This window comes from Mauremys reevesii, linkage group 8, assembly GCF_016161935.1.
Source record: "Mauremys reevesii isolate NIE-2019 linkage group 8, ASM1616193v1, whole genome shotgun sequence".
Lineage (NCBI taxonomy): Eukaryota > Metazoa > Chordata > Testudines > Geoemydidae > Mauremys > Mauremys reevesii.
Genome location: NC_052630.1, coordinates 102,894,554 through 102,919,182, shown reverse-complemented (window position 1 = coordinate 102,919,182; position 24,629 = coordinate 102,894,554). Strand labels below are relative to the sequence as shown.

The following is a 24,629-nucleotide window of genomic DNA, read 5'->3' as shown; positions in this document are numbered from 1 at the left end:
ATTCCTAACCTAGGGTTACAAATGAGTGTGGATGCTCAAACCCTGGGTTAACAAACCAATGGTGGTAACTTGGACATCATACAATATGTCTTCAGTACTCCATATATTGAGTATGAATTCATGAAGTCTCCTCAGCAGGATCTCACCTTCATATTCCAATATTTCTGCAGGAATGCCATCAGATCCGGGAGCCCTGCAGTTACACATGGCACAGATTGAAGTGCTGACTTCATCAAGAGATGGGGATGTGTCCTTGTTGTCATTACATGTTGGATGATCTACTACTCTTATTAGTGCCTTGTCTGTAATGTTAGACAGTGTGTTCAGAACATCACTGAAATGCTGTTGCCACCTCTGAAATATTTCTCCTTTGTCAGGATCAGTGTTAGGCCATCCACGCTCTTCAGGGGCACTGTAAGGGTATGTGTCAGACCATACACGTCTTTAAAATCAGCAGAGAAATCTTTGGTCTCCTGGTGGTTGGCGTAGCCTTGGACTTCCTCTGCCATAGTGTTCCACCATTCTCATCAAACCAATCTTGACGATGTTGTTTTGCTGTACTCAAGATAGAAAGAGTGACTTGAGATACCATGTTGAAAAAAGTTGCCCACTCACTGTTTACATTAACACTGGTTGTCAGTCCAGCAGGGTCAGACATAGCTGCTGTAATGTTATTACAGAGCTCCACTTCATCTTATAGTCACTTTCTGTTGAGCCATCTGATTGGTGTAGATGATGACTGGCAATACAGTGGTTGAATAACTAATAACAGTTTGGAGAGATCATGTGGTAGTCTTTCCAGAAGTCTGCCCTTCCATGCTTGCAGTGGTTTGTACATCCTGTGTGTAGATCTTGCCACTGGACAATGATGTAGTGGATAAGAGGCCATTGTTTGGCTCTTGGATGCACCCATGATATTTTCTTTCTGTCTGATAGGCGGGAAAAGGTACACACGACTGCTAATTGACACTTGACCCACTCACAAAGTAGCAGTGTTCCATTGCTATTTTCTTTCCCAGTCTCATGCTGTCCAATGGCAGGCCAGCAGATATTATTGCCAACCCTTGCTTTAAAGTCTCCCTAAGATAATAAATTTATCTGATGCCGATGTAGGCACGATGAGTTTGTCTAAGTTGCCAGATAACTTTTCTTTCTCGTTTTCAACATTTGTGATGGTAGGAGCATAAGTGCTGATGGTGGTAACATACCTCTTATGTTTCAATGGCAACTACAAAACCATCGGATAATCACTTATGCCTTTAGGTAGACTTTTAAGCTTGCAAGCAATGGAGTTGCTAATGGCAAAGCCAACATCCAGTTGTCCTGGCTCTGAGGCTGGGCAACCTCCCCAGAAGAATGTGTATCCTGCACCCATCTCTGCCAATTGACCTTCGTTCACTGAGCAAGGCAATGTCAACCCTACGCCTGGCCAGTTCTCTTGCAACGAGAGCTGTGCCTCTCTTAGGTTGGCTGGTGGAAGGGTTGTTGCATAAAGCGCTACATTCCATGAAGCTAATGTAAGGCCAAGCCGGCCCTGACCAGCCAAACCTGCAAAGCCTGCACAGACTGGAGGCAGAGCTTAAAAGGAGAAGCAGAGCAGAGCGGCTCAGAGTAGAAGGGAGCAGACTGGTGCTCTGAGGGGAAAATACTGCCCAGGAGCTCCTTGCCCGAGGCCTGACTGCACTAACCAGTGGAAACCTACAAAGGAGAGAGAAATGACTGAGCGTGCAGGTCAGAGACTTGGCTAAAGTGACTTACTCCATGAAGCTAAAGGAGTAGGAAGGGAAAGCAGCTTGACACCCCAAGGTGTCCAGTGTAGCTGCCCACCATTTGGCCCTGATCCAGAGCCCAGTGGAGAGCACAGGCCCGGGCTCTCCTATCCAGTCCCAGAGGACATTACAGCACCAGGGACCTTCACTTAAGGCAGTGCTCCCCAAACTTTGTCACCCTCCCCCCCTTACCTTGTCTGTGCCTCCCCCAGAAGCCAAGGTCAGGAGCTGGGCTCAGGAATAGGTCTGGGAGCCAAGGGCTCCAGCTGGGAGCAGGGCTGGCGCTGCGGCTGGGGCCGTGGCTGGGAGTGGGGCTGTGATCAGGGCCAGGAGCTGCAGCAGGGGGCAAGCCAGAGTGGAGCTGGGGGCTGGCCCAGACCCCACCATGCCCCCCGGAATGTTCCGGCAGGCCCCCCTAGGGGGCGTGCCCCACTGTTTGGGGACCACTGATCTAAGGTGATAGCGCTGACGAAGAGGATGGTTAATCCTTGGGGTGGGGCGCTGAAAGGCAGGACCACTTTTTCAAGGGGAAGACGGCCTGCTGACCCCCACCTGACCACTAGGTGGCACTGTGGGCATTTGTGCACCTTCTACCATGCAAAATAAGACTGGATGGAATATGGACTGGATCAGGCCAGAGGTCCATTTAGTTCAGCATCCTCCTCTGGCAATCCTGGCTAGCACCAGCGACTTCAGAGAAAGGGTGCAAGAAATCCTGCCGTGATAGGATAACCTGTCCACATGGGAAGTTTCTTCTTAATCCTCTGTAATAAGAAGTTTCCTTAGGGCACTGCTAAATGCCTGAAGTGGGGGGAAAGACAGATGAACTGACAGGACAGTTGGGTCTTCTCCTGCAGAGCAAAGTCTGGCCAAGTGCTGGTGAGAACTTCAGAACTTTCTCCTGTACCTTCCCACTAGGTTATTCGGCATACAGCATTCCACACAAGCTTGTGTGGGAAAGGGGACGGAGTTATATTGCTTTGACTATTGGCTAATCCAGACCCAAAAGGAATGTGAGCACACTGAGAGATTCAGAGCCTGTCAGTGCCACAGAAGCTGCACGACCATGGCCTTTGCGCTGGAGAAAATAGCAACCCCTTCCTCTCTGCTTCTGTACCCGGCTGCTGGATTTTGCCTCATCTACGTGCTGCTGAAAGCGATCCAGCTCTATCGCAAGAGACAACAGCTCCTCAAAGCTTTTGAGAGTTTCCCAGGTCCCCCCAGCCACTGGCTGTATGGCCACAACTCTCAGGTAGGGAAAGACGTGGGGTTATGCAGCTATATACATACCATCTCGATTAGTTTCAACAGAGAATAGGCAGAGAGAAGGTAAATACAGTGAGCGGGGTCTGTGAAATCTGTCCGGTAGGAAAGGATCCTGGCAGGCGGCGGCTTTCTTGTCCTACCCTTTAACAGACACCACAAGTGTATGTTAGTGTCATGTTTGTGGGGGACAAATAAAAATGCAGCCACAGTATGAATTGTGTCCAATTTTCAGCTCCGGTCCTTTAAGCAAACAGATAGTCCCATTGACTTGACATGGGTTATTGACCTGCTTATAGTTAAACATACTTTCCAAGATCAGGACTTTGGCGATCAAATTTAATAGGAGCAACATAAAAAAAGTTTCTTGCCTCCACTTAAGAGGCATCTTCTCTGTAGGAAGTAGGTTTGAGTTGGTTTTCACAGCTACTAAGCTCTGCTGTGTGTGTGAATATGGGGAATTTTTATTTCAAACATTTTCAGCGTTTCATGAGGCAGCCATTTGGGGCTTTATGCATTGTTGTATCCAATTGCAATGTTCATGTCACCAAAACTCAAACAGATTGACATCAAATACATCTTTAAAATAGTGATACTCAGACCGTGACTCTCGATCTGCAAGTGTCTCTTTAATGTGTCCCCTGTAGATCCTTGCAGCACATGATATAAAACTACTGTGTGATTTAACTATTAATCAGTCTAAGTTATTAACCAATCAGGATGCTTGTACTGTGTTATTAACCAATTGTAGTTGATAAAATAATAATACTTGGTCAGTCAACTTGCTAGGAGAATAATAATAATAATAGATAGATAGATATAAACTAAATCTTCCCCTGTCATACTGTTTGAAGATGAATATATAGTACTATAGTAAATGAAGCAATGAATTCTCACTACTGTGGCTCTTTTGAGTAATGTTGATCAGTAATTTGGCTCCTGACCCACTGAGTTCTAAATATCACTGGTTTAAAATGTTGAGCCTGATTCTGCACTGCTTTGCCTCTTGCAATGTTAATATATTTCATCAACATGCAATTTTGGCCAAAAAAAATGGCTTTTTGTCTAAAGCAAAAATTTTGCATGGGAAATTTTCATTTTTGACGGTGTTCCTTTTTTGATGAAAAACCAGAAACTGTTCTTTGAAGCTGAAATTTGTTTAAACCTAAGAATTGTAACTTAGAACAGCTTTCAACACCCCCAACATTTTCTGGTTTTGGGTTTCAGTTTTTTTATTTAAAAATTTCAGAGGAAAATGTTGACAAAAAGTTTAATTGTTGACATTTCTCTGAAAAAATAGCACATTTTTCAAGCAGCTGCCTCATTTCCCCAGTGCAAGGGGAGTGTTAAGCATTACCATTGTGATTTGCAAAGGAGACAGAGCTGCAATGCAGCTCCCTCTGGAACTGTGTAGCCACTGTGTGTAGATTTTGGTTCTCTCTACCCCAGCCAGTTTGGGGCCAGCATGGCATCTTCCCTCCATCTTGAGGTGCAGAACCCCTCATTGCAAATCCACTCCACCTGCTCCCCATCTCCCACGGAGAGGCCTCGAGAGGCCCAGATGGCCTTGTGCAGACTTTGCACGCTGAGGTGATTTCACCCCTTTCTCCCTAAGCTCTCTCTCACTCTCTTTTCACTATCATTGCAGATTTCTCAAGGTGGAGAATTAAACCAGTTGCTGTCTTGGGCAAAAAAGTACCCTTATGCCTACCCCAGATGGATTGGAGGTTTCATGGCTTCCTTAACAGTCAACCACCCTGATTATGCCAAAACTGTGTTTGGCCATGGAGGTACGGTCATTGGAGCTTATTTCAGAAAGGTTCGCACTTAATGCCCTCGCCCAGTGCAAAGGCCAAGTGTTATTTCCACAGAGAACCGTTCAGACGCTTCTTCCCGCTTGTCTCTTCTGTCGATTATTGCAATTCCCTCCTTTATACCCTTCCCAAATGCGTAGCTCTTCTCCGTTAAATTGGGGCACTTTATATACTCACCCTCAATGGGAAATAGGAACCAAACACCTGCACCCTCAGAAATGTGTCTGTCTTAGGGTTTCCTAGAGCACCCACCACCATAGTATCTAAGTTGTTCCCAGGAAAAGCAGCACAGAACATCTCCTACATGACATCCCAGGTCTTCAGTTGTTCTCCCTTTGTAGTGTAGGAAGCTCTAATTATTATAATTTCTGTTGTGGTAGTACCTGGGGATTTTGACTAAATCGGGGCCACGGTATTCTAGAACTAGAAGCTATACAAACACAGAACAAATGACAGACTCTGTCCTGTAGAGATTACTATCTAGAGGCATATCTCAATATTATTCCCATTAGGATTGGAAAGCTTCTTCAAAGAGGAGGTTCTTGCTGCACATCCTAAATGCGGTCAGAGTCTGGATGAGCCTAATCTCTCAGATTTGATTCAACAGTTGCATCATGACCCTACAGAGCACAGCTGCCCTGGTGGATCATTGATGTCGATGTGATCCCTGATGTGGCTTGGACCTGGCACATTAATACCTTGATCTGGCAATAGCATCTCCATTGACTTTCTTATTCCTCCAGCACAAAATGTCCTTCCTCAACTTTAAAAGCTTCCATGGCCTTCCCTTCCCTTTCCTCACCCATATCTCCAATCTCATCTTCCCATCACCCTCCCCAGTCCCGTGTGCATCTAATTAATGAGATATATGTAAAAGACCCTCTTTAAAATGTATTAATGGTATGAAAAGAAACATTCTTTAAATATTTAATATACTAAATAATACAAAAAGATTTAGCTGTCTAATTTCCATACCACTCATTTCCTAATTAATTGAGCTCCATCGCCATGACTAGAAGAGTGAATTCATACTAGAAATGCATCTAGATTTTTGTTTTCATGGTGTGTCAACTCCTAACATTGTACTTATCTTCTCTGTTGAATTTTACAGATCCCAAGGGTCTTTCAACATACAAATTCTTAATTCCCTGGATTGGTATGTAGAATCATGCTTCGTTCATCCTTTTGAACAGTTTCATGAATGAATCAAGGGCATGCTATGTCCTGGAGTGTTAGTCCAGAGTTTCAGCCCTCATCCTCAGTTTCCTTGCCACACACTTCCCTTGTAATTTGATTTACTCTATTCCTTGCTATTATAAAACCAGAGAAGATGACCATTCTGCTATGGAAAGCTACAAGGGATGACATGACAAACACAAGAGATACCATATTAGACTAGACCATTTATCTATTTAATCCAGAATCCTGCTCCACAGTGACTAGTATCTGATATTTCAGATGACGGTGATTACCTTCCCCCATAACCAATGCACAATTGAGATTGTGAAGGCAAATTATGCCCTCAATTACACATATTCAGCTTCATGGTCTTCAGACTATGCCCTCGGTGCCATCACTGCAACCCCACTGAAGACTAATGGGGTTAGCAGGTGTCACTGAGGATGCCTGAGAAGGAAAAAACCCAGCTTGACTCTCAGAACCAAAGCTGAGTTTACAGGGCTGGTAAACTGTGTAAACTGTAAACTGAGCAAAGTGTGTGTGGACTCAGCAAGGCGCATACGCACTAAATTCTATAATACTGCTTTTACTGAGTAAAACCACACTTTGTGCATCAGGGTAATTCTGGACATTAGTGTTATTGTTTCCAGCTGCTGATGTTTATTGCACCACGTCATTTCATGGCACAGGGTATTAATATTGCTAATACCTATGCCATTTGTAGATCTGGTTGCAAATTTTTTCTCTCCCATGCAAAACATTTCGGCTTTTAGTAAAAAACCTGGGGAAAAAAATGCAGAAAACTTAAACGTTGGGTTTCCAACCAAAAGAAAAATGGTTGCCATCAAATAAAACCCATAAAGTTTTCAGTGTAAAACCAATATTTTCTATTTTGGAAAACCAAAATATTTTCGGTTTTCAGTTTTTGGACCCTTTTCATTGAAAATTGGTTTTGCCCGGCTGTAGTTGGTGCGACAGAGATTTCATACTTGCTGGGGCATAACTAATTTCAGCCTTATTAAGGGCCCTCTGTGGCTGCTATCAAAACGCCAATACGGTACTACATCAATTATAGAGCCCCTTCCACCTTTGCCCCTGCCCTCTTTCAGTAAATGCCATCCCCCCTCCTCTCGAATGGTGTGTTCTTTCTAATCTCTCATCAAGTTCTTAAGACTCCCTCTCCTTCCTCATGGTACCATCCCTCAGAATGCGATCCACTGAGGACTTGCTTAGGTATAGAATTAAGTATTCATGTTTTAAATGTTCCCTCTCTTCAAAGCACTGAAACGACTATGCGTGCTATACACATTAATAATAGTAATTCATTGTACTGTGAAGTGATCTGACTGGTTCTTTGCTATTTATATGCCCCCAGGCAAGGGATTACTGATCTTACATGGGCCAAAGTGGTTCCAGCATCGAAGGCTGCTGACCCCAGGGTTTCATTATGATGTGCTGAAACCTTATGTCTCACTGATGGCAGAGTCTACCAAAGTGATGCTGGTAGGAATCATCACCACGACTGTGCTTTCAGCTGCAGAGCCAGGAAAATAACTGGGTCGGATGTTGAACAATTAGAAGAAAGTGGAACGAGATGTTCTAAACAGTTTGCGTCCCACAATCGCTCTACAACCCTTTAGTAAAGAGGCCAGTTGGTGTAATTCAATGGAGCTACACCAACCTACATCAGTTTAGAATCTGGCCCAAGATATTTTTCTGTCACCTGGTTTCCAATAAAGTGAACAGTAATACAGTAGCTTTTCTCAGCCTGGGGATGGTGAACATAGAAGGTAAATGAGGAGAACAGGCTGACTGCCAGATAAGAAACTAAACTTGGGCTAGTATAAAATAGGGGGACTGAGCCCAAAACAAATACAGAAACTGGGAATGAAGAGTAGATGAAGAGGAGCTCAGGGTGGAATCGAATGAAGTTCATATACTATCATGCACCATCCATAAGGTGCCCACTTCTCCTAGTCCAGCTTGTTGGAAGAGTCCTTTTAACTCAAAATACTCTCTTTAGCTAGAAACCGCGAATTCACAAGGATTGTATGTCCCTAATAATAATTTACGTCTCTGAGCCAAATTGACCTCTGGGGTAATTCCGCTGACTATAGTGGAGATACATCAAGAGATGCACTTGGCCCCAAACGTCTTCAGATTTTCAGTTATCACTTGAGGTGTGCTCTAACCACCTAGAAATAATCATGTCTCCCTTTTTAATAAGGGTTGTTGCTAAACTTACATTGGTTTGTTTACAATGCTGGCAAATAAAACAGTTTGCTAGCGACATCCACTCAGTTGCAGAGATCAAAGAAATTGTAGACACATCCTTTAATCCAGCTGGATTGGACTCAGATAACCAAATCCTTCTGGCATGGCATATCTGTTGAATTGTCAATGAACTTTTGCTCAGAGGACATTAATTTATGTGGAGAGGCTTGCTGCTGAGTCATATCAATTATGAAACCAGTAAAAATGAACTCAAGTCTTAATTTACCTTGATTTCTGGTTATATCTGTTGTGCATTAGATATGCTAGTGGTGACAGACATTCTAGAAAATACATTAGATCAACAATGCACCACTGTATGTGGATTCTCCCTTCTCCCCTCATATTTGGATCTAGTTCCTACCAAAAATAATTGGCCAAAGACCTATTACACAGATCAGTTTCTTTTCACTTTGCTGAAAATAATCTCAGGATATCATGAAAACAACTTGTACATAGAAATGGCTGTGAGCCACTCCTGGTCTGGCTCAAACTTGCTTTAGGGATGTTTGGATTTCGGTTTCTAGTTCAGGCCCAGGACAACAAAATCCTGAGGCAGATCCAGATCTTGCCGACCCCAAAGATTGGGAAAGAAGAATTCAGATCTAGTTTTTCATTTTGGCCTGATCTCCAGCCATAAATAAAGAATCCTGTAATCTGGTCCAAAAGGGAATGTCAATCCCAGCTAACATTGGGCCTTTTAGATCAGAGTCTTTGCTTACAGAGCAGGGTCTAACATGCAACAGGGGTTTGGCAGGATGCAGATATGGAAAGCAACAAAAATGAATAAAGGGCACTGAATGGGATCTCTGTAGTCAGCAAAACCCTTTTCTGGAATCCCATCCCTCCTCATCTCTCTCTCCTCTGTTAGGATAAGTGGGAACGGTTGATCACACTGGATAAATCAGTGGAGCTCTTTGAACATGTCAGCTTGATGACCCTGGACAGCATCATGAAATGTGCCTTCAGTTGTCATAGCAACTGCCAGACTGACAGGTCAGTGCCAGGTGCTTTCAAATCCTAACAAAAAAGTTCTTGTCAGCCAGATCCATAGTAGCCTTATCTGACTGTTCTTTTCCTTCAGTGACTCAGACTACTACATCAAAGCAGTCTATGACCTGACCTACCTGGTGTTTCATAGAATCCGCTTTGTCCCATTTCATAATGATTTCATCTATCGAATCAGTTCTCAAGGACGTCGCTTTCAGGAGGCCTGCCGACTAGCACACCAGCACACAGGTATCTCCCAATGTCCTCCTTTTCTTCCCCTATTGACTGTAGGATGTTGCCTAGTTTGGTGGGATTAACCTACTGTTAGCTGGTCTGTCTATGAATGGAAACCCTGGAGAAACTTTTTCACTAATTCTCCAGGGAAGAAAGATGGTTTTAAAATTGAGGCACAAGGCTGGTAGTCAGTAGATCTAGGGCCAAATCCAATGCTGGTGGAATTCCATGAACTTCAGTGAAATTCCAATAAGGATGAATTTCTATTCCTCGCTCTGTCACTGATTTACTGTGGGACTTCAGGCAAGTTACTTCGTTTCTCCACAGGTCAGTTTGATCACCTGCAAAATAGAGATAATGATTCCACTGTTTGTAACGTACTGAGAGAGCTCTCAGTGGAAGGAACATAAGAACGGCCATAGTGATCAGACTAAAGGTCCATCTAGTTCAGTATCCTGTCTTCCGACAGTGGCCAATGCCAGGTTCCCCAGAGGGATCGAACAGAACAGGGAATCATCAAGTGATCCATCCCTTGTCACCCATTCTCAGCTTCTGGCAAACAGAGGCTAGGGACACCAGCCCTTCCCATCCTGGCTAATAGCCATTGATGGACCTATCCATCAATGACAGTACTTTAGAAATACAAAATCTTCCTAATACCTGGTTCTAAGAGACCTCATCTCCTGCACTCGTCTACTATATGTCCATTTCAACATTTGCATTAAGCAGAAGACCCTCAGACTCTGATCTTTTGACTGCTCAACAGCATGACCTTTCCAGACAGACAGGTCGCAGTGATGTCAAGCGGTAGCTAATATATTTGCCACTCTCATATGCAGATAAAGTAATAAAAGAGAGAAAGACGTCCCTCCAAGATCAGCAAGAACTTGAAAAGATCCAGAAGAAGAAGTACTTGGATTTTCTGGACATTCTTCTGTGTGCCAAGGTGAGTGTTTGAAATACTCATGTAAACAGCCAAGCAAGTGTTTCCCTAAGTGTCATCAGCAGACACACCTGGTTGTGGTTGACAATAGCTTCTCCAGCCTATATATCCTCATGCCTAATTCTGTCAGCTGATAGCGGGGCTTGAAGGGAAGGGAAGAAATGTCAAGCAAGGGTGTGCAAAGGACAGTGCTCAGTGAATGAATAACTACAAGTAGTAACGGTGCTATGAGGGTAATTAACTCTTTCCTCTCTGTGAGTTGCTTTTCACTCAGCACGTTAATACGTACAGGAACAGCGGCACCACAGCATGTAAGCATGAATGAGCCCTTTGGCATATTCTAGGGAGGATTCCAGGGAGGGGGTGTTGTCTATACTGTGTGTAACTAGGTAAATGTTCCCTTTTCGGTTTCCTGTTTACTGCATCTTTAAATTTCTAAGTGCCTGCTGGTCTGCTGGAGATGGCTGCCATTTGGAGTTCAGTTCAGTGCAGACTCTTACAGGGGAGAGACACACACACACTGTGCTCTCACTCTCACTCCCCTTCCCCTCCTCCTCCCCTCCCCTCCAGGGATTTTACTTTTCTTCTTTCTTGTATTGTTTGTTGTTTGTCTTGTAATCTTAAAATAAATATCCTGGCTGAAAGTACATAACTTCTCTTTGTGTATAGAAAAAATAAAACAGAATAAGGATTCTTCTGAGGAGAGTGGACAACACATGGTAGTTACCATAGAAGCACAGGAAATGCAGGGCTGGAAGGGCCCTTGGGTGGCTCAACCTTTTCAGAGACGCAGTCGGTATGTGCAGTTGTGTGGCACCTGTGCGGGCCACTTACAGAAACAAAATGGCGTCCTCCACGTAGCATGACCTCACGCACCATACTTACAAGGCCATGCTGCACAGAGGATGCCATTTTGTACAGACAGTCTCTGGTACGTGCAGCATGTCACTGAAATGCTCTCTGTGTGCTGGGCAGCGGCTGCTGGGGGAGTGGACACCTGGGGGCCAGATGGAATCGGCCCAGGGGCCAGATCTGGCCCCTGGGCCACCAGTTGGGCTGATCTCTGCACTGAGGCAGGACTAGGCATACCTGGGGTGTCTACGGTGGGGTTATTGGAGGGGTGTGAGGACCTGGGGGACATGCGGAAGGGCCAGGCTCAAGAGGGGGCTCTGTCTGGCAGGGAAGCAGGTGGGGCTCTGTGCAGGTGGTCTGGGACCAGGGTTCATGCCCAACTCACTCCCCCAATGCCGCACCTGCAGGAGCCACCAACCAGCAGTTACCCTCCTCTGTAGGTGGGGACTCAGCTAGCCGGGGACAGAAGGATGCACCCCGGGAGTACTGACCCCACCCCACCCCCGCCGGACAGACCCCCTCCTGATCTTGGCTCTTCAGTGCGGCCCCAGGGCACAGAGCCCCATCCACTCCCCCTGCTGGACAGAACCTGCGGAGGGAGAGCAGACGGGGCCCTGCTGAATGCCCAGGGGCTGTCCAGCAAGGGTAGGGTTGTATTTCCCTTTGCTGAACACAGGACACCAGGTCAAATTACGCGTTTTTAAGCAACTTCACCAACAATCAATCAGAACGATCAGTACGAACGTTCAAATGAACATCACGCTGCCTGAGCCTCTGTTCAAAAGAAATACTGTGTAGCTGGATTCTTTTTATTTACCTTCTTATGGTTAAGGCTTTAGGGTTCACACAGGGAGAGGTCGTGACACACACACACTCCTGTACATGGGGTGGGGTGTCCAATTGACCTGACCCTCCCTGCCCTGCACTCTCCACCCTCCATGCCTGGCTGGGCCCCTGGGACGGATCTGCCTCTCCCAGTACCTGGCACCGCGTCTTCCCAAGGCAACACATGGGGGGGGGGAGGCGCGTGCAAGGTCACATGCCCCCTCCCCGGATTTCTGCCACGGTTCACACCAGAATGTGGCCAGCAGCAGCGTTTCAGCACGGTGTGGGAGGGAAGGGATGGGAGCTGCTTTCAGCCACAGGGGATCAGGGTGGGGGGAACACCTCCAAGCTGCTGGTGGCCACCAAGTTAACCCAGCCGCCTTCTGTGCCCCTGCTACAGCGTGGGCAGGAAGGGGTTAAGCCCTAAGGATGCCTTGTGCACCAGGGCCCAGGGAACCTGCCTGCAGGAGCTTCAGTGAATCCAGCCAGAGAGGTGGCTCAGCAGGGGAGGGTGCCTAGGGGACGGAGCAGCCCCGAGCTTCCTGGGGGCAGGACCTCGGGGGGTGGGGGTGAAGAGGGTGCTAAGCCCCTGCCCAGGGGGCTCCTGTGAAGCCTGCAGGGTCAGGACACGAACAGGCTGGAAATCACTTCTCCCCCCTCCCCCCGCCACTCCAGAGTTTAGCTGAGGGGCAGAGACGCCTCCCCGTGCCAGCGCTGTGCGGGGCTTTGGCACACGCAGGGCTCGGCTCCTCCTGGCCAGCGCCCCGAGCCGAAGCATCTTGGGCTTTCCCGGGGTGCTGCCCAGCCAGAGGCAGTGGGGGAAGGAAGGCGCCTGCCGGCCAGGCTGCTGGTGACCTGAGCGCTCCGACCAGGGGCTGGTTCTCTGCCCAGCGCTGGGAGCGGGACGCATCCCACTGCGGGGATATGGAGGAGCAGTGGGGCTGGGGGGGTGAAGGGGCAAAGCAGGGAGAGGACAGCCAGAGGGGGAGCACGTAAAGGGCTGATGGGTGGGCAGCAGAGGTGACACGTAACCGGCCGCTGCCTAGCGCCTGCCTGCACTCACCACCCACCGCAGCTCACAGCGCGCAGCCTGTTCCGGCCGGAAAGGGGACGGGGGGCAGGGTCCTGCCGGCCAGGAGCCAGCACACGGTGGGGGCTGTGCTGACAGACCAGCATGGGGAGCGGCTGGCCCCGCGCTGCAGCTTTGCCTGCCACCAGCCTTGCACACCCACCCCCATCATCGGCCACTGGACCCCTTGACGCACCGCTGGTGGGCGGGCAGCTGGCGAGCAGGGATCTGGCCAGCAGCAGGACCCACCAGTACTGATGGGGAGGAGACAGAAAATATGGGACAATTTGCCCATTTTTAAGAAAAAGTCAGGACACCTGCAGGAGGGCTTAAATATGGGACTGTTCCTTTAAAAACGGGATTGCAGGTCACCCTAAGCAAGGAGGCCAGTACTCACAGGGTGCAGCTTTCTGCTCCTCTCCTGACTGGCCCTTCAGCGTGGTGCAGTTTGCTGCCCCTGAGAGATTGTCTGACCGTGGCAGGGAGCTGAAGGCTTCCTCAACTGTTACATGGTGAGGACCCGCCCTGGCCCCTCTGGGTACCAGGCACGCCACCCCCTACAAAAATACAGTTTCTTAGAAAGAGTGGGGCTCATATGAGACATAAATCTCCAAAGTGGGGTCTCAGCAAAAACAAGTTGGGAACCTCTGACCTAGCCCATCCCCAACAGGTGTTTGTCCAACCTGCTCTTAAAAACCTCCAGTGATGGGGATTCCACCACCTCCCTTGGTAGCCTGTTCCAGAGTTTAGCCATCCTCAGAGTTAGAATGTATCTCCCACGATCCTAAATCTCCCCAGCTGCAGATTAAGCTTGTTACTTCTTGTCCTACATCCAGGGCACAGGGAGAACAATTCATCTCCATACTCTTTATAAAGCCCTTAACATATTTGAAGACTGTTACCATGTCCCCCCTCAGTCTTATTTTCTGAAGACTAAACAAGCCCAGCTTTTTAACCTTTCTTCAGAGAGCCCCCTGGTTTTCTAAACTTTTTATCTTTTTTTTCTTTTGCTCTCCTGTGGACTCCCTCCAATTTGTTCACATCTTTCCTAAAGTGCAGTGCCCAGAACTAGTCACAGGACTCCAGCGGAGGCCTCACGACTGCTGAGTAGCGTGGAACAATGATCTCCCATGTCTTATATACAACACTCCTGCTAATGCACCCCAGAATGGTTTTAGCTCTGTGCAGGTGGTCTGGGCTGCCGAGACAAACACCTATCAGGGATGGGCTAGGTCAGAGGTTCACATTGGTGGCTCATATTCAGTTTGTCAGCCCTGAAGGTTGGTTGACACCTGTTGATAAGAAACTTGAACCATAGCCCATCTCTGCTGCCTTGCTTATCCTAGAAGGGGAACGCCTGCCTTTGTACTCAATGGATCTGAATCTGATCTCGCTTACACCATGTAGACACCTGCATAATTCCATTGCTTTCAACGGACTGACACCTGATTTCCACTGGTGTAAACAAGACAAATCAGGCCTGGGATCTTCACCAGTAATCAAGGTGTATTTTTTCACTCTAAAAATTGTTAATGAAATGAACACTTGTTTGGGGATAATTTACCTCTCTGCTTTGCTAGGATGAAAACGGAGCTGGATTATCCGATGAAGACCTACGTGCTGAGGTGGACACGTTTATGTTTGAGGGTCACGATACCACGGCCAGTGGGGTCTCCTGGCTCTTGTATTGCATGGCCCTGCACCCAGAGCACCAGCAGAGATGCAGGGAAGAGATCAAGGAGATTCTGGGAGACAGAGAGACCATTCAGTGGTGAGATGTTACCTCACTAGTTTAATATAATTTGGTTTGGGATTATTTTCTTAGGTATTCAACTGGAGGAATTAAAAATGGATCTATTTCACAAGTGCTGCACTGAAGGATCAACACTTAGTATAGCAATGCTACGAAGGAGAGATCCAAGGTCAAATCCAAGCTTCCCTTGTGTTAAGGGCATTTCAATTCTAGATCTTTGGTTTGCTGATGTTGATGCTTTTAGCCAGTATTTTCATAGTGGTAGGGGCCATTACTCATTCATACTCTCCACCTATGCTTGCTTTCAGGGATGACCTTGGCAAAATGACTTACAGCACCATGTGCATCAAGGAGAGCCTTCGCCTTTACCCTCCGGTACCTGGAGTGTCCCGATTGCTCAGCAAACCCATCACGTTCCATGATGGACGAACCTTACCAGAAGGTCTGTTTAGCCTCTTCCTTCTTAAGGGCCCAATTCTACCTTCAGCCGCATACATGCCACTCCCACTGAAGTCACACTTTGGTCCTGAATGTAGTTCATGTCAGTGAGAGTGGAAGAAATTCTCCTGTGACATCCAAGTGAAGATCTAGGAGATGTTGAGCGGTTTGTGGTGCTCCCATGGCCTATTCTGTCTTCATTGTAAATTGTAACATGATTCTTTGAATGTCCATTACAAATTGCACTTTCCTGTACCAACCTGTCTCACTGAGCCCTGGGGTGATTCACCCTAGGGACGGTAGCTGGGACTGCTGCCTGCCCTACCTCAGAGACTTTGCTAGAAAATAGCAATGCCAATTTCCTCCTGAGATTCCATGGGAGTCCTGCCAACTAAGTCCACGTAGGGGATGCTTTGTATCGGTACAACCATTGCTCCACACGTGCATGCCTTAGTGGTCTCCCATCTCAACTCTGGCCAGAGTTGGCTGAATGTTGTTAGTCATAGAATATCAGGGTTGGAAGGGACCTCAGGAGGTCATCTAGTCCAACCCCCTGCTCAAAGCAGGACTAATCCCCAGACAGATTTTTGCCCTAGATCCCTAAATGACCCCCTCAAGGATTGAACTCACAACACTGGGTTTAGCAGGCCAATGCTCAAACCACTGAGATATAGCCCCATATAGCATAACAGCTGAAAGCATCACATCTGAAATGCTTCCAGTCCCCTGCATCCCAAGAATATTACATTCTTTTCCTGTGAAGTATTGGCTGGGAGCTTCAAATGAGCCTATGGGAATTAAGCACCCAAATCTCACTGGAGTTGAGTGGAATTTGGGTGCCCAATTCCCTTAAACTCCTTTGAAAATCCCAGATATTGTTTTTTATTGTTTATTATTTGTATATTCGAGATATTCAGAAGCACCAACCAAGAAGGAAGTCCCATTTGCTAGGCACTATTGCATACACATGAGACCTTATACATATACATATGATTTGAGGCAGTCTCTGCCCAGAAGAGCTTACAATCTAATGGAAATCTTTATTACTAATAATCATTCAATGCAGGGAGGACAAGAAAGAGAGAGAGTGCACTCTAATGTGCAACTAATATTATTTGCATTGAACTATTCTACTACCTCTAGGAGTGAGCTGTGTTAGCTTGTGAGGTTGGATAAGATCACACCACAAGACTGCTTGGCCATACACTGTAGGACTGAGCCAGAATTGCTCATGTCATGGTCTCATTGACTCAGTAAAGGCAGAGAGCTTGATGGGAACAACAGTTATAGAGCTGGATCCAAAGCCTTTCAAAGCCAATGGAAAGACTCCCATTGACTCAACGGGCTTTGGGTAGGCCCAGGAGATTTACACACTGAGTACCCCTATCATTGCTATCTTCTGTTATGTTGGGAATGATGGAGGTCTTTAGGGGTTGTATTACCTAAGCAACTGTTTAGGACATCATGGTAAATTTCACCCTGTACTTCCTGGCATAGTGTCCTGCCTGTCTTGTCTTGATCTTACCAAATTCTCCAGTTGCCTCTCCTCTCTTCACTCAGTGAGATGGGTATGAGTCTGCCAACTGAAAAATGCTACGTGAATGGAGACCAAAACATTAAACAATCAGAAAGCAAACAAACATAGCATGGCATTTAATTCCAGCCTGCAATGCCCATGGCCAGAGCACGCTGTCCTGCCCCAGGCATATGCCTTGCAGCGCCAGTTCTAGCGGCATCCAAAAAAGAGCAGGGAACTTGCAGAAAAATATGTTGCAGGTAGGGGACTGTTGACTTTATGCTCTCCACTTGCCAGTTGGGTAGCACTATGCCAGGGACTGCTGCACTTGTGGGGAGAGGGAGAAATGGGGCCCAGCCCGGCATCCCCCAGACCCAGAACTGTGCAGGGGAACCCCCTATACACACGCACACTCTATCACTAGAATCCAGGCAGTGCCTCCCCTTCCCCATCACGTGGCCTTGGGGGAGAACTGCAGAGCAGCCAGCCAGAGACGCAAGCCAGTAGGAGCAGAAGGTGCGAAAACAAGGACCTTTGGACATTCCAGTCAAAGCTGGAGAATGCTCTCTGCCTTTCTCTGCACTCTTCCGCCTCTCAGTCTCCTCACCTCAGTTTCACGCCCCGTCTGCCCCTCCTGCTCACTTCTCCTCTGCGCTCCATTTAACTAGTCTCTTCCTAACTAACTCCTCCCCGCAAATCAATGAATCAATACAGTCATGGAACTAATGTGTTTGTTTGCTGCCATCACATCGTTTCCTCTCCTTGTGTTTCTTCCCCCACCCTGTGTCTGTCTTCTCTATTTCTTTGGTTTGTAGACACGGGGTCATGTTGCCGTCACCTTCTGGTTTTACTAATTCGTGCAATAGTCACACCGCAGGAGGTGAGAGGGGAGAAGTTACCCTTGCCCCAATAACTATGCTAGTGAAATATTCACCTGAAGCAGAGCCGTTACTTGGCTTTAACTGCAGTTTGTTCTTCTAGGTTCAAAGTACAGCCGGCATGTCTATCATTCTTCCCTAATCATTAGGTGCTCTTGCCCAATCTTCTAACCATTCCCTGCTTCTGACGTAAAATCTATTGACTCTGTTGATAATCTGCTCATCAATTATATTATATTGCATCATCTGGTGTGCACTTGATAAATCACCAATCTTGATCCAAAGACCCTTGAAGACAATGGGATTTTTTTCCACCAGTTTCAATGGAATTTAGATCACTTCTATAAGGCGCCCATGCACGGCTACTGAGTGTAATTTTTTTTTAAAAAGAGAGTTTAGTTATTGCATAAGATCAATAAAAAAGATGAAATTCACTAAGGGCCAGATCAGCCCCCCCTCCACTTTCACAAGCCAAAAATGTAAATATGCAGTTGTGCGAGCTGTGAAAATCTCAGCCTGAACGTATAGTGATTGTCACACAAGTGATTGTAAAAATAGTATTGTGGCGCTCCAAGTTCTTTCTCTCCACGAATGCTGAAGATTAATATATTACAATGCCGTTTACTACTGCCATTACATCGTTTCTAGTAACATAGGTTCGGCACTCAGAATTCACCTGACAGAGTCCCAGATTCCTGCAGGACCATTGTGATCATGTAGTCTGACCTCTTGTATAACACAGGCCAGAGAACTTCCCCAAAATAACTCCTAGAGATTATCTGTTAGAAGAACATCCAATCTTGATTTCAAAATTATCAGTGATAGAGAAGCCACCATGACCTTGGTAAATTGCTCCCGTGGTTAATTACCCTATCTGTTAAAAATTTACACCTTATTTCCTGTCTGAATTTGTCTAGCTTCAACTTCCAGTCACAGGATTGTGTTTGACCTTTCACTGCTAGATTGAAGAGCACATTATTAAATATTTGTTCCTCGTGTAGATACTTATAGAGTCTAGACTGTACTCATATCACCCCTTAACCTTCTCATTCTTAAGCTAAACAGATTGAGCTCTTTGAGTTTATCACTATAAGGCAGGTTTTCCAATCCTTTAATCATTCTTATGGCTCTTCCCTGAACCCTCTCCAATTTATCAACAATCTTCTTGAATTGTGGACACCAGAAATGGACACAGGATTCCAGCAGTGGTCTCTTGGTGCCAAATACAGAGGTAAAATAACCTCTTTACTCCTACTCAAGATTCCCCTGTTTATGCATCTCAGGATCGTATTAGCTCTTTTGGCCACAGCATCACACTGGGAACTCTTGCTCAGCTGATTATCTACATACAATGACCCCCAAATCTTGTTCAGAGTCACTGCTTCCCAGGATAGAGTCCCCCATCCTGTGAGAGTGGCTCATGTTCTTTGTACCTACATGTTTACTTTTACATTTAGTTGTATTACAAAGCATATTGATTACTCGTGCCCAGTTTAGTAAGCGATCCAGATTACTCTGAATCAGTGACCTGTCCTCTTTGTTATTTACCACTCCCCCAATCCTTGTGTCATCTGCAAACATTGTCAGTGATTTTATTTTTTCTGCCAGGTCGTTGATAAAAATGTTAAATAGTGTAGGGCCTTGTGGGACCCCACTAGAAACCCACAGCTCGATGACGATTCCCCACTTACAGTTACATTTTGAGACCTATCACTTTTGCTGATGATACATGAGCCAGAATAGATCCCAGTTCATTCTCCCATAGTTCAACGTTGCCTCTGCAGGGCTAAAGGGAGTGAAAACATGTATGTAGAAATGACTCAAGATATTTCTCAGACAGCAGGTGTGTTGGTTAAGAAGATTAAGGGCCTTTAACAGGATAGCATGTTGTGCTGAATAGATGTTTGCCTTGTGAGGTCACCAACATTTTTCTTTTAGAGTGGTAGCCGTGTTAGTCTATATCAGCAAAAACAACGAGGAGTACTTGTGGCACCTTAGAGATGAATATATTTATTTTCTTATTTTTCTTACAGGTTCTCTGGTTGCAGTGCATATTTATTCTCTTCATAGGAACCCAGCCATATGGCAAGATCCAGAGGTACTTTTAACTTTACAGAAAGAAGAGATGGTCACGTAGTTAAAACAAAGGACTGGGTACCAAGAGAGATGGGTGCTTTCCCTGCCTCTGCCACGTACTACCTTGAGCAAGACATCTCTTACTTCTCCCTTCTTCCATTTCCCCAGCTGTAAAGCCGGGAAAATGTTGACCTTACCGAGGTGTTTTGCAATCTTATTCAAGTAGTGTCTGTCCAGATGAAAGGTGCGATCGATCTGCAAAAAGGAGGTTGCCCTAAAGATTTTGAGTATCATAGAGAGACAGAGTAGGGTGTGGAACGGTCTGGTTTTACACATAGTCAGGTACGTCAGGTGGAATAAGGATTCATAGCATTTTGGGCAAATGTAGCAGATGATGCTCTTGGTTGTACCAGCAACTCCTGCCAGTCGCCTGGCAGCCGTGGGTGAGGGGCGGTAGTGCTCTGGGCCCAGCACAAGAGCTCACTCTTTAGGTAGGGGGCTGCACCGGGGGTGTGTTGCGACAGCACCTCCCCAGCTTACAGGGTGACTGCACAGCTCACATTTTGGGCTGTGACGGCCCCTTATGGGAGGGGAGGTCACTGCCCCTTCGCACTGCGGCTGTCCTAGAAGAGTTTCCACCTCAGCACCTCCTCCCCTGCATTAGGGCTACAGCAACAGGCTCTGGGCTGAAACTGACCTCCCATCTGACTCTGAAATTGCATCCTGTGCCTAAGCTGAGGGGGGCAATGTTGTCAGATGCACCTTGCCTGCTTCTATAAAGTTGCTGCCGTCAAACCGAGCAATGCTGTAGTTTGGAAACGAAAAGCCTTTGCCACAGACCTTTGAACTCTCTTCCCGCAGGTGTTTGATCCCATGAGGTTTTCACCGGAGAACGTGTCCAAGAGGCATTCCCATGCTTTCCTGCCCTTCGCAGCTGGAGCACGGTGGGGGATATTTCATTCACTCTGTGGGTGGGGGCAGCTGAAAACAAAGCAATACATTCTGCCAGGATGCTGCTAATACCCACTGAGCACTAACATGTTGGCTGCATACTGCTGTGTCTTCCAAGTGGGGGAGCTACGGGAGCTTCCAGAGGTTCCTTCTTAGGGATTGAACTCTCTGGCCTCTCCTGTTTCTGCTTCACGATGCCCACTGAGCCGTCCCCTGGAGTGGCCTGTCCCCAAAAGACTGTGATGGATGGAGCTCTGAGTGCAGTGTTCACATCCATTCCCTAATGCAAACTCTAGAGGGCAGCACTGCAATGGCGCTAGCTCTCCTTCCCCCACAGGAGACCGAAGTGTCGCCTCAGCTCCCATCGCATGAGAGCCAATGATCTAGCTGGGGTTTAAAGCCTCCTTACATCTCCAAAGGAGTGTAACTGACATGCCACCATCGCTTGGTAGAGGCGCGGTGCCATGGTGGGCTAGCTGCACCCCCAGCCCCTTTGTGGTCTCTGAGCGAACCCCTCAGGTCTTAGGCCTCGGGCCTCTCCTGGTTGGAATTGTGCAATTCTCCCCTCTCAGACCAGGCCCAACAGGACCCACCAGGTCCAACCCAGTTCAGACCCCTGCAGTTCTTCCCTTCGGGAGTCTGTGACCAGCGGTTTACAGCAACCAGCCAGACTTCTGACAACCAAAGTGCAGGTTATTTAACAGTTGGAAGAAAGCACTTAGAGAGAAAAGATTTCAAAACAGCCAGTGGTCTGCACCCACGTCTATCTCACCCAAAGGCTTATCACTGCCTGTTGGGGGTCCTAAGCAGGCCTCACTTGTTCTGTTACCCCTGCGGGTGCCTATCTCAGCCTGGGTCCTCTGAACAATTCCTCCCCTCAGAAGAGCGTGCCTTTTTTAACACACTATTGTTCTTTTGAGCTCCTGCATTCACAGGCCTTTTCCTCTCCTGGCATTGTCTCTTGACACCAAAGTGTTTGGGGGAGAAGTGGCTTATCTTTTGCCTTCCTGCTTGGCTTTCCCGACTGCCTCCTATTCAGTTTCACCCAATATATTCGCACAGTAAACATCCCAATAATCCAGGGGTTCTCAAACTGGGGGTCAGGACCTCTCAGGGGGTTGTGAGGTTATTACATGGGGGGGACATGAGCTGTCAGCCTCCACTCCAAACCCCACTTTGCCTCCAGCATTTATAATGGTGTTAAATATATTTAAAAGTGTTTTTAATGTATAATGGGGGGTCGCACTCAGAGGCTTGCTGTGTGAAAGGGGTCACCAGTACAAAAATCTGAGAACCCCTGCAATAATCCAATCAGCACACCATCACTCTAAATTATTACAGAGCAACTCCAGAGCCATCACTCGTGGGACTGAATTCTGGATCACTTGTAGGGGGAGGTATTCCATGCACATGTGTGTGGCAGTTAAGCACATTAAAAGCCAATGAGCGCGAGGTGCCTAATTGATATATGTGACTTGGAAAAATTTCCCCTGTGGTCAGCAAAGATCTCTTTGAGTAGGGGAGTAACTGTATCGATCTCCTTGCAGGTTCAATGGGGAAGAGCATTTTTCACACCTGTCCCCAAACTGCCTGGTAACGTTGCTGTGCACTATTAAACTGCTGCCATGTTTTAACCCAGTAGTGGCAGCACTATAGTGATGGGTGAAGGGATTCGTCTAGGCTATATATTACAGTAGCAGACGAAAGCCCCAGCTGAAATGAGGCCCCCATTGTGCTAGCTGCTGTACATACACCTGAAAAATGGTCACTGACCCAAAGAGCTGGGTTGGTTCACTCAGCTAGCAAAGTGCTTCGGGATAGATTTGTGAATGAAAGCTGATTTCTAAGCAAGAGCATACGTCCTTATAAGCTTCCTCTCCCTCTTCCAGGAACTGCATCGGGAAGCAGTTTGCCATGAACGAGCTGAAAGTGGCTCTCGCTCTGACTCTGCTCCGCTTTGAGCTGGCTCCTGATCCAGCCAAACCGCCCAAGAAAATACCACAGGTTGTCCTCAAGTCCAGCAATGGGATCCACCTGCTCTTAAAGAAACTTCCCTGACACTGCAGGAACCATGGAGCTCCACATCGGGAGTCAGTAGGATCAGCTCATTTGCAAGGGAATGCAATCAATGGGTATTTCACGGGATAGCCCCACTTCAGCCAACCCGTTCCACAACCTTTCCTGAATTCTCAGCACCAGCTGGTTTCTCTGCGGCCTTCCCCATCCCCAGAGCTGGAGTGAGCGCAGTGTTGGGAGGAGACCTGGATATGGGAGTAAAGCATCCCAAGCGCCTCATCCCCAGCTAAGGAGCACTCTTGCCTGTCAGTGCCATGCTCTAGGACACAAGCAATGCAGGGTCAAAGGCAGAACTCCCCTTTCCACAGCCCCTCACGCTGTGTGCTGAGGGCACAAGCAGAGCTCTGAGTGCAATTTCACATCGGTTCCCTAATGCCAGCTGTTGAGAGCAGCACTGCACAGAGCTAGCTCTCCGTCCTCCACAGGAGTCCAAGTGTCTCCTCAGCTCCCATCCTATGGGAGCCAGCAATCTAGCTGGGGTTTAAGGCCTCCTTACACTGGGATTTTAGGTACCAGTGCAAACCTCAAGTGTAGACACAATTTACACTGGTGCACTGCAGTTTTCACTAATGCCTAACCTCCAGGGTAGACTGAGCCCAACACTTATCCCCACAAGGTAGCACATTGGTCTATTTTGCACTGATCACCTATTCACCCAGCCTTGCCAAGAGCTGGCTCCAGCCAAACATCAACAACAAAGGTGTGACTTCCACCACCAAGGCCGCTCTCATCCCCTATGAGGGATTAACATCAACGCTTGGTTGGGAAGATTGAAGTGTGAGCTGGGCCAAGTCTCCCAGTTAAGAGGTGGGTGAACACTGCTACCCAATGAGAAGCTCTGGAGTTTTGGTTTGGCCCACTACGGAAATAGAGCCAGTTAAAATTTTTGCTCCAAATCTGAACTTTCTTCCAGTGGAGGCTGCTCAGATCTTGGCTCAGAGCTCTCTGTAATTTAAACTCCGACACGATCCAACATGGACAATCAAAGATCCATACAGGCTGCCTTCAGACTACACACACAGCTCTCATTGGCCCTAAAAAGTCACTCAGCTGGAGCCAAGATACCTCTAATTCCCCCGCTCGAATCCAGGATGGATGCTTACATGATCCCCAGAATAGAGCTTCCTTGTCACATCATTTATGCTAGGCAGATATTGAGGGTTCTCCCTGTGCATTCATCCTTGGAATCTGCCCCTCCAATGTAGCAACTGCATCAAGACACCTCCCTTCCAGCCCAGGGAAACGTGCAGCAATTCCCTCCTCACTTGGAGCCTGATCCCAAGTCTGTCAATGAGAATCTTCTTCCCACTGACTTCAACGGGCTTTGGGTCCTGCACTTGGAGAATGTGACAGCTAACTCTGCCCCTTTGCTGATTAGCAACGTTCTATGCATTTTTATGCCCATGCTATCTCTGACACTGTGCCTTTGAATGAAAAATCTGTAGCAACCCAGAGCCGGAAAGGCCTGCCAGGGTGAGACTCAGACACCGAATCACCAGATGAGACACCAATTTGCATTCAGAAGGAAGGGCCATGTACACAGACCTCCTCAGGAAAGGGGGTTAGCTTGTCAAATGCCCCGAATACAGCCATGCCCTGTAGAATGCAACTTAAAGATTGTGGATTGGTCAAGAGGTCTTTAAATATCTTTGTCAGGCTGTGAGCTGTAAACTGAGCAAACTCTAATATGCAATATCCACAGCTACCCGTCTGCGACCTTCGTCACTCACCT

General features: G+C 47.1%; 1 protein-coding gene across 1 annotated transcript; it reads left to right on the top strand.

The window, feature by feature from the left end:
• Positions 1-2,825: 2,825 nt before the first annotated feature.
• On the top strand, positions 2,826-23,702 carry LOC120371088 (cytochrome P450 4B1-like). Its single transcript, XM_039486590.1, has 12 exons — positions 2,826-3,021; positions 4,681-4,822; positions 5,958-6,002; positions 7,401-7,528; positions 9,168-9,292; positions 9,381-9,535; positions 10,360-10,466; positions 14,790-14,980; positions 15,271-15,404; positions 19,828-19,892; positions 20,732-20,814; positions 22,711-23,702. The coding sequence occupies exons 1-12, from the start codon at positions 2,836-2,838 to the stop codon at positions 22,877-22,879; spliced, it is 1,530 nt and encodes a 509-aa protein (XP_039342524.1). The 5' UTR covers positions 2,826-2,835; the 3' UTR covers positions 22,880-23,702.
• Positions 23,703-24,629: the final 927 nt, after the last annotated feature.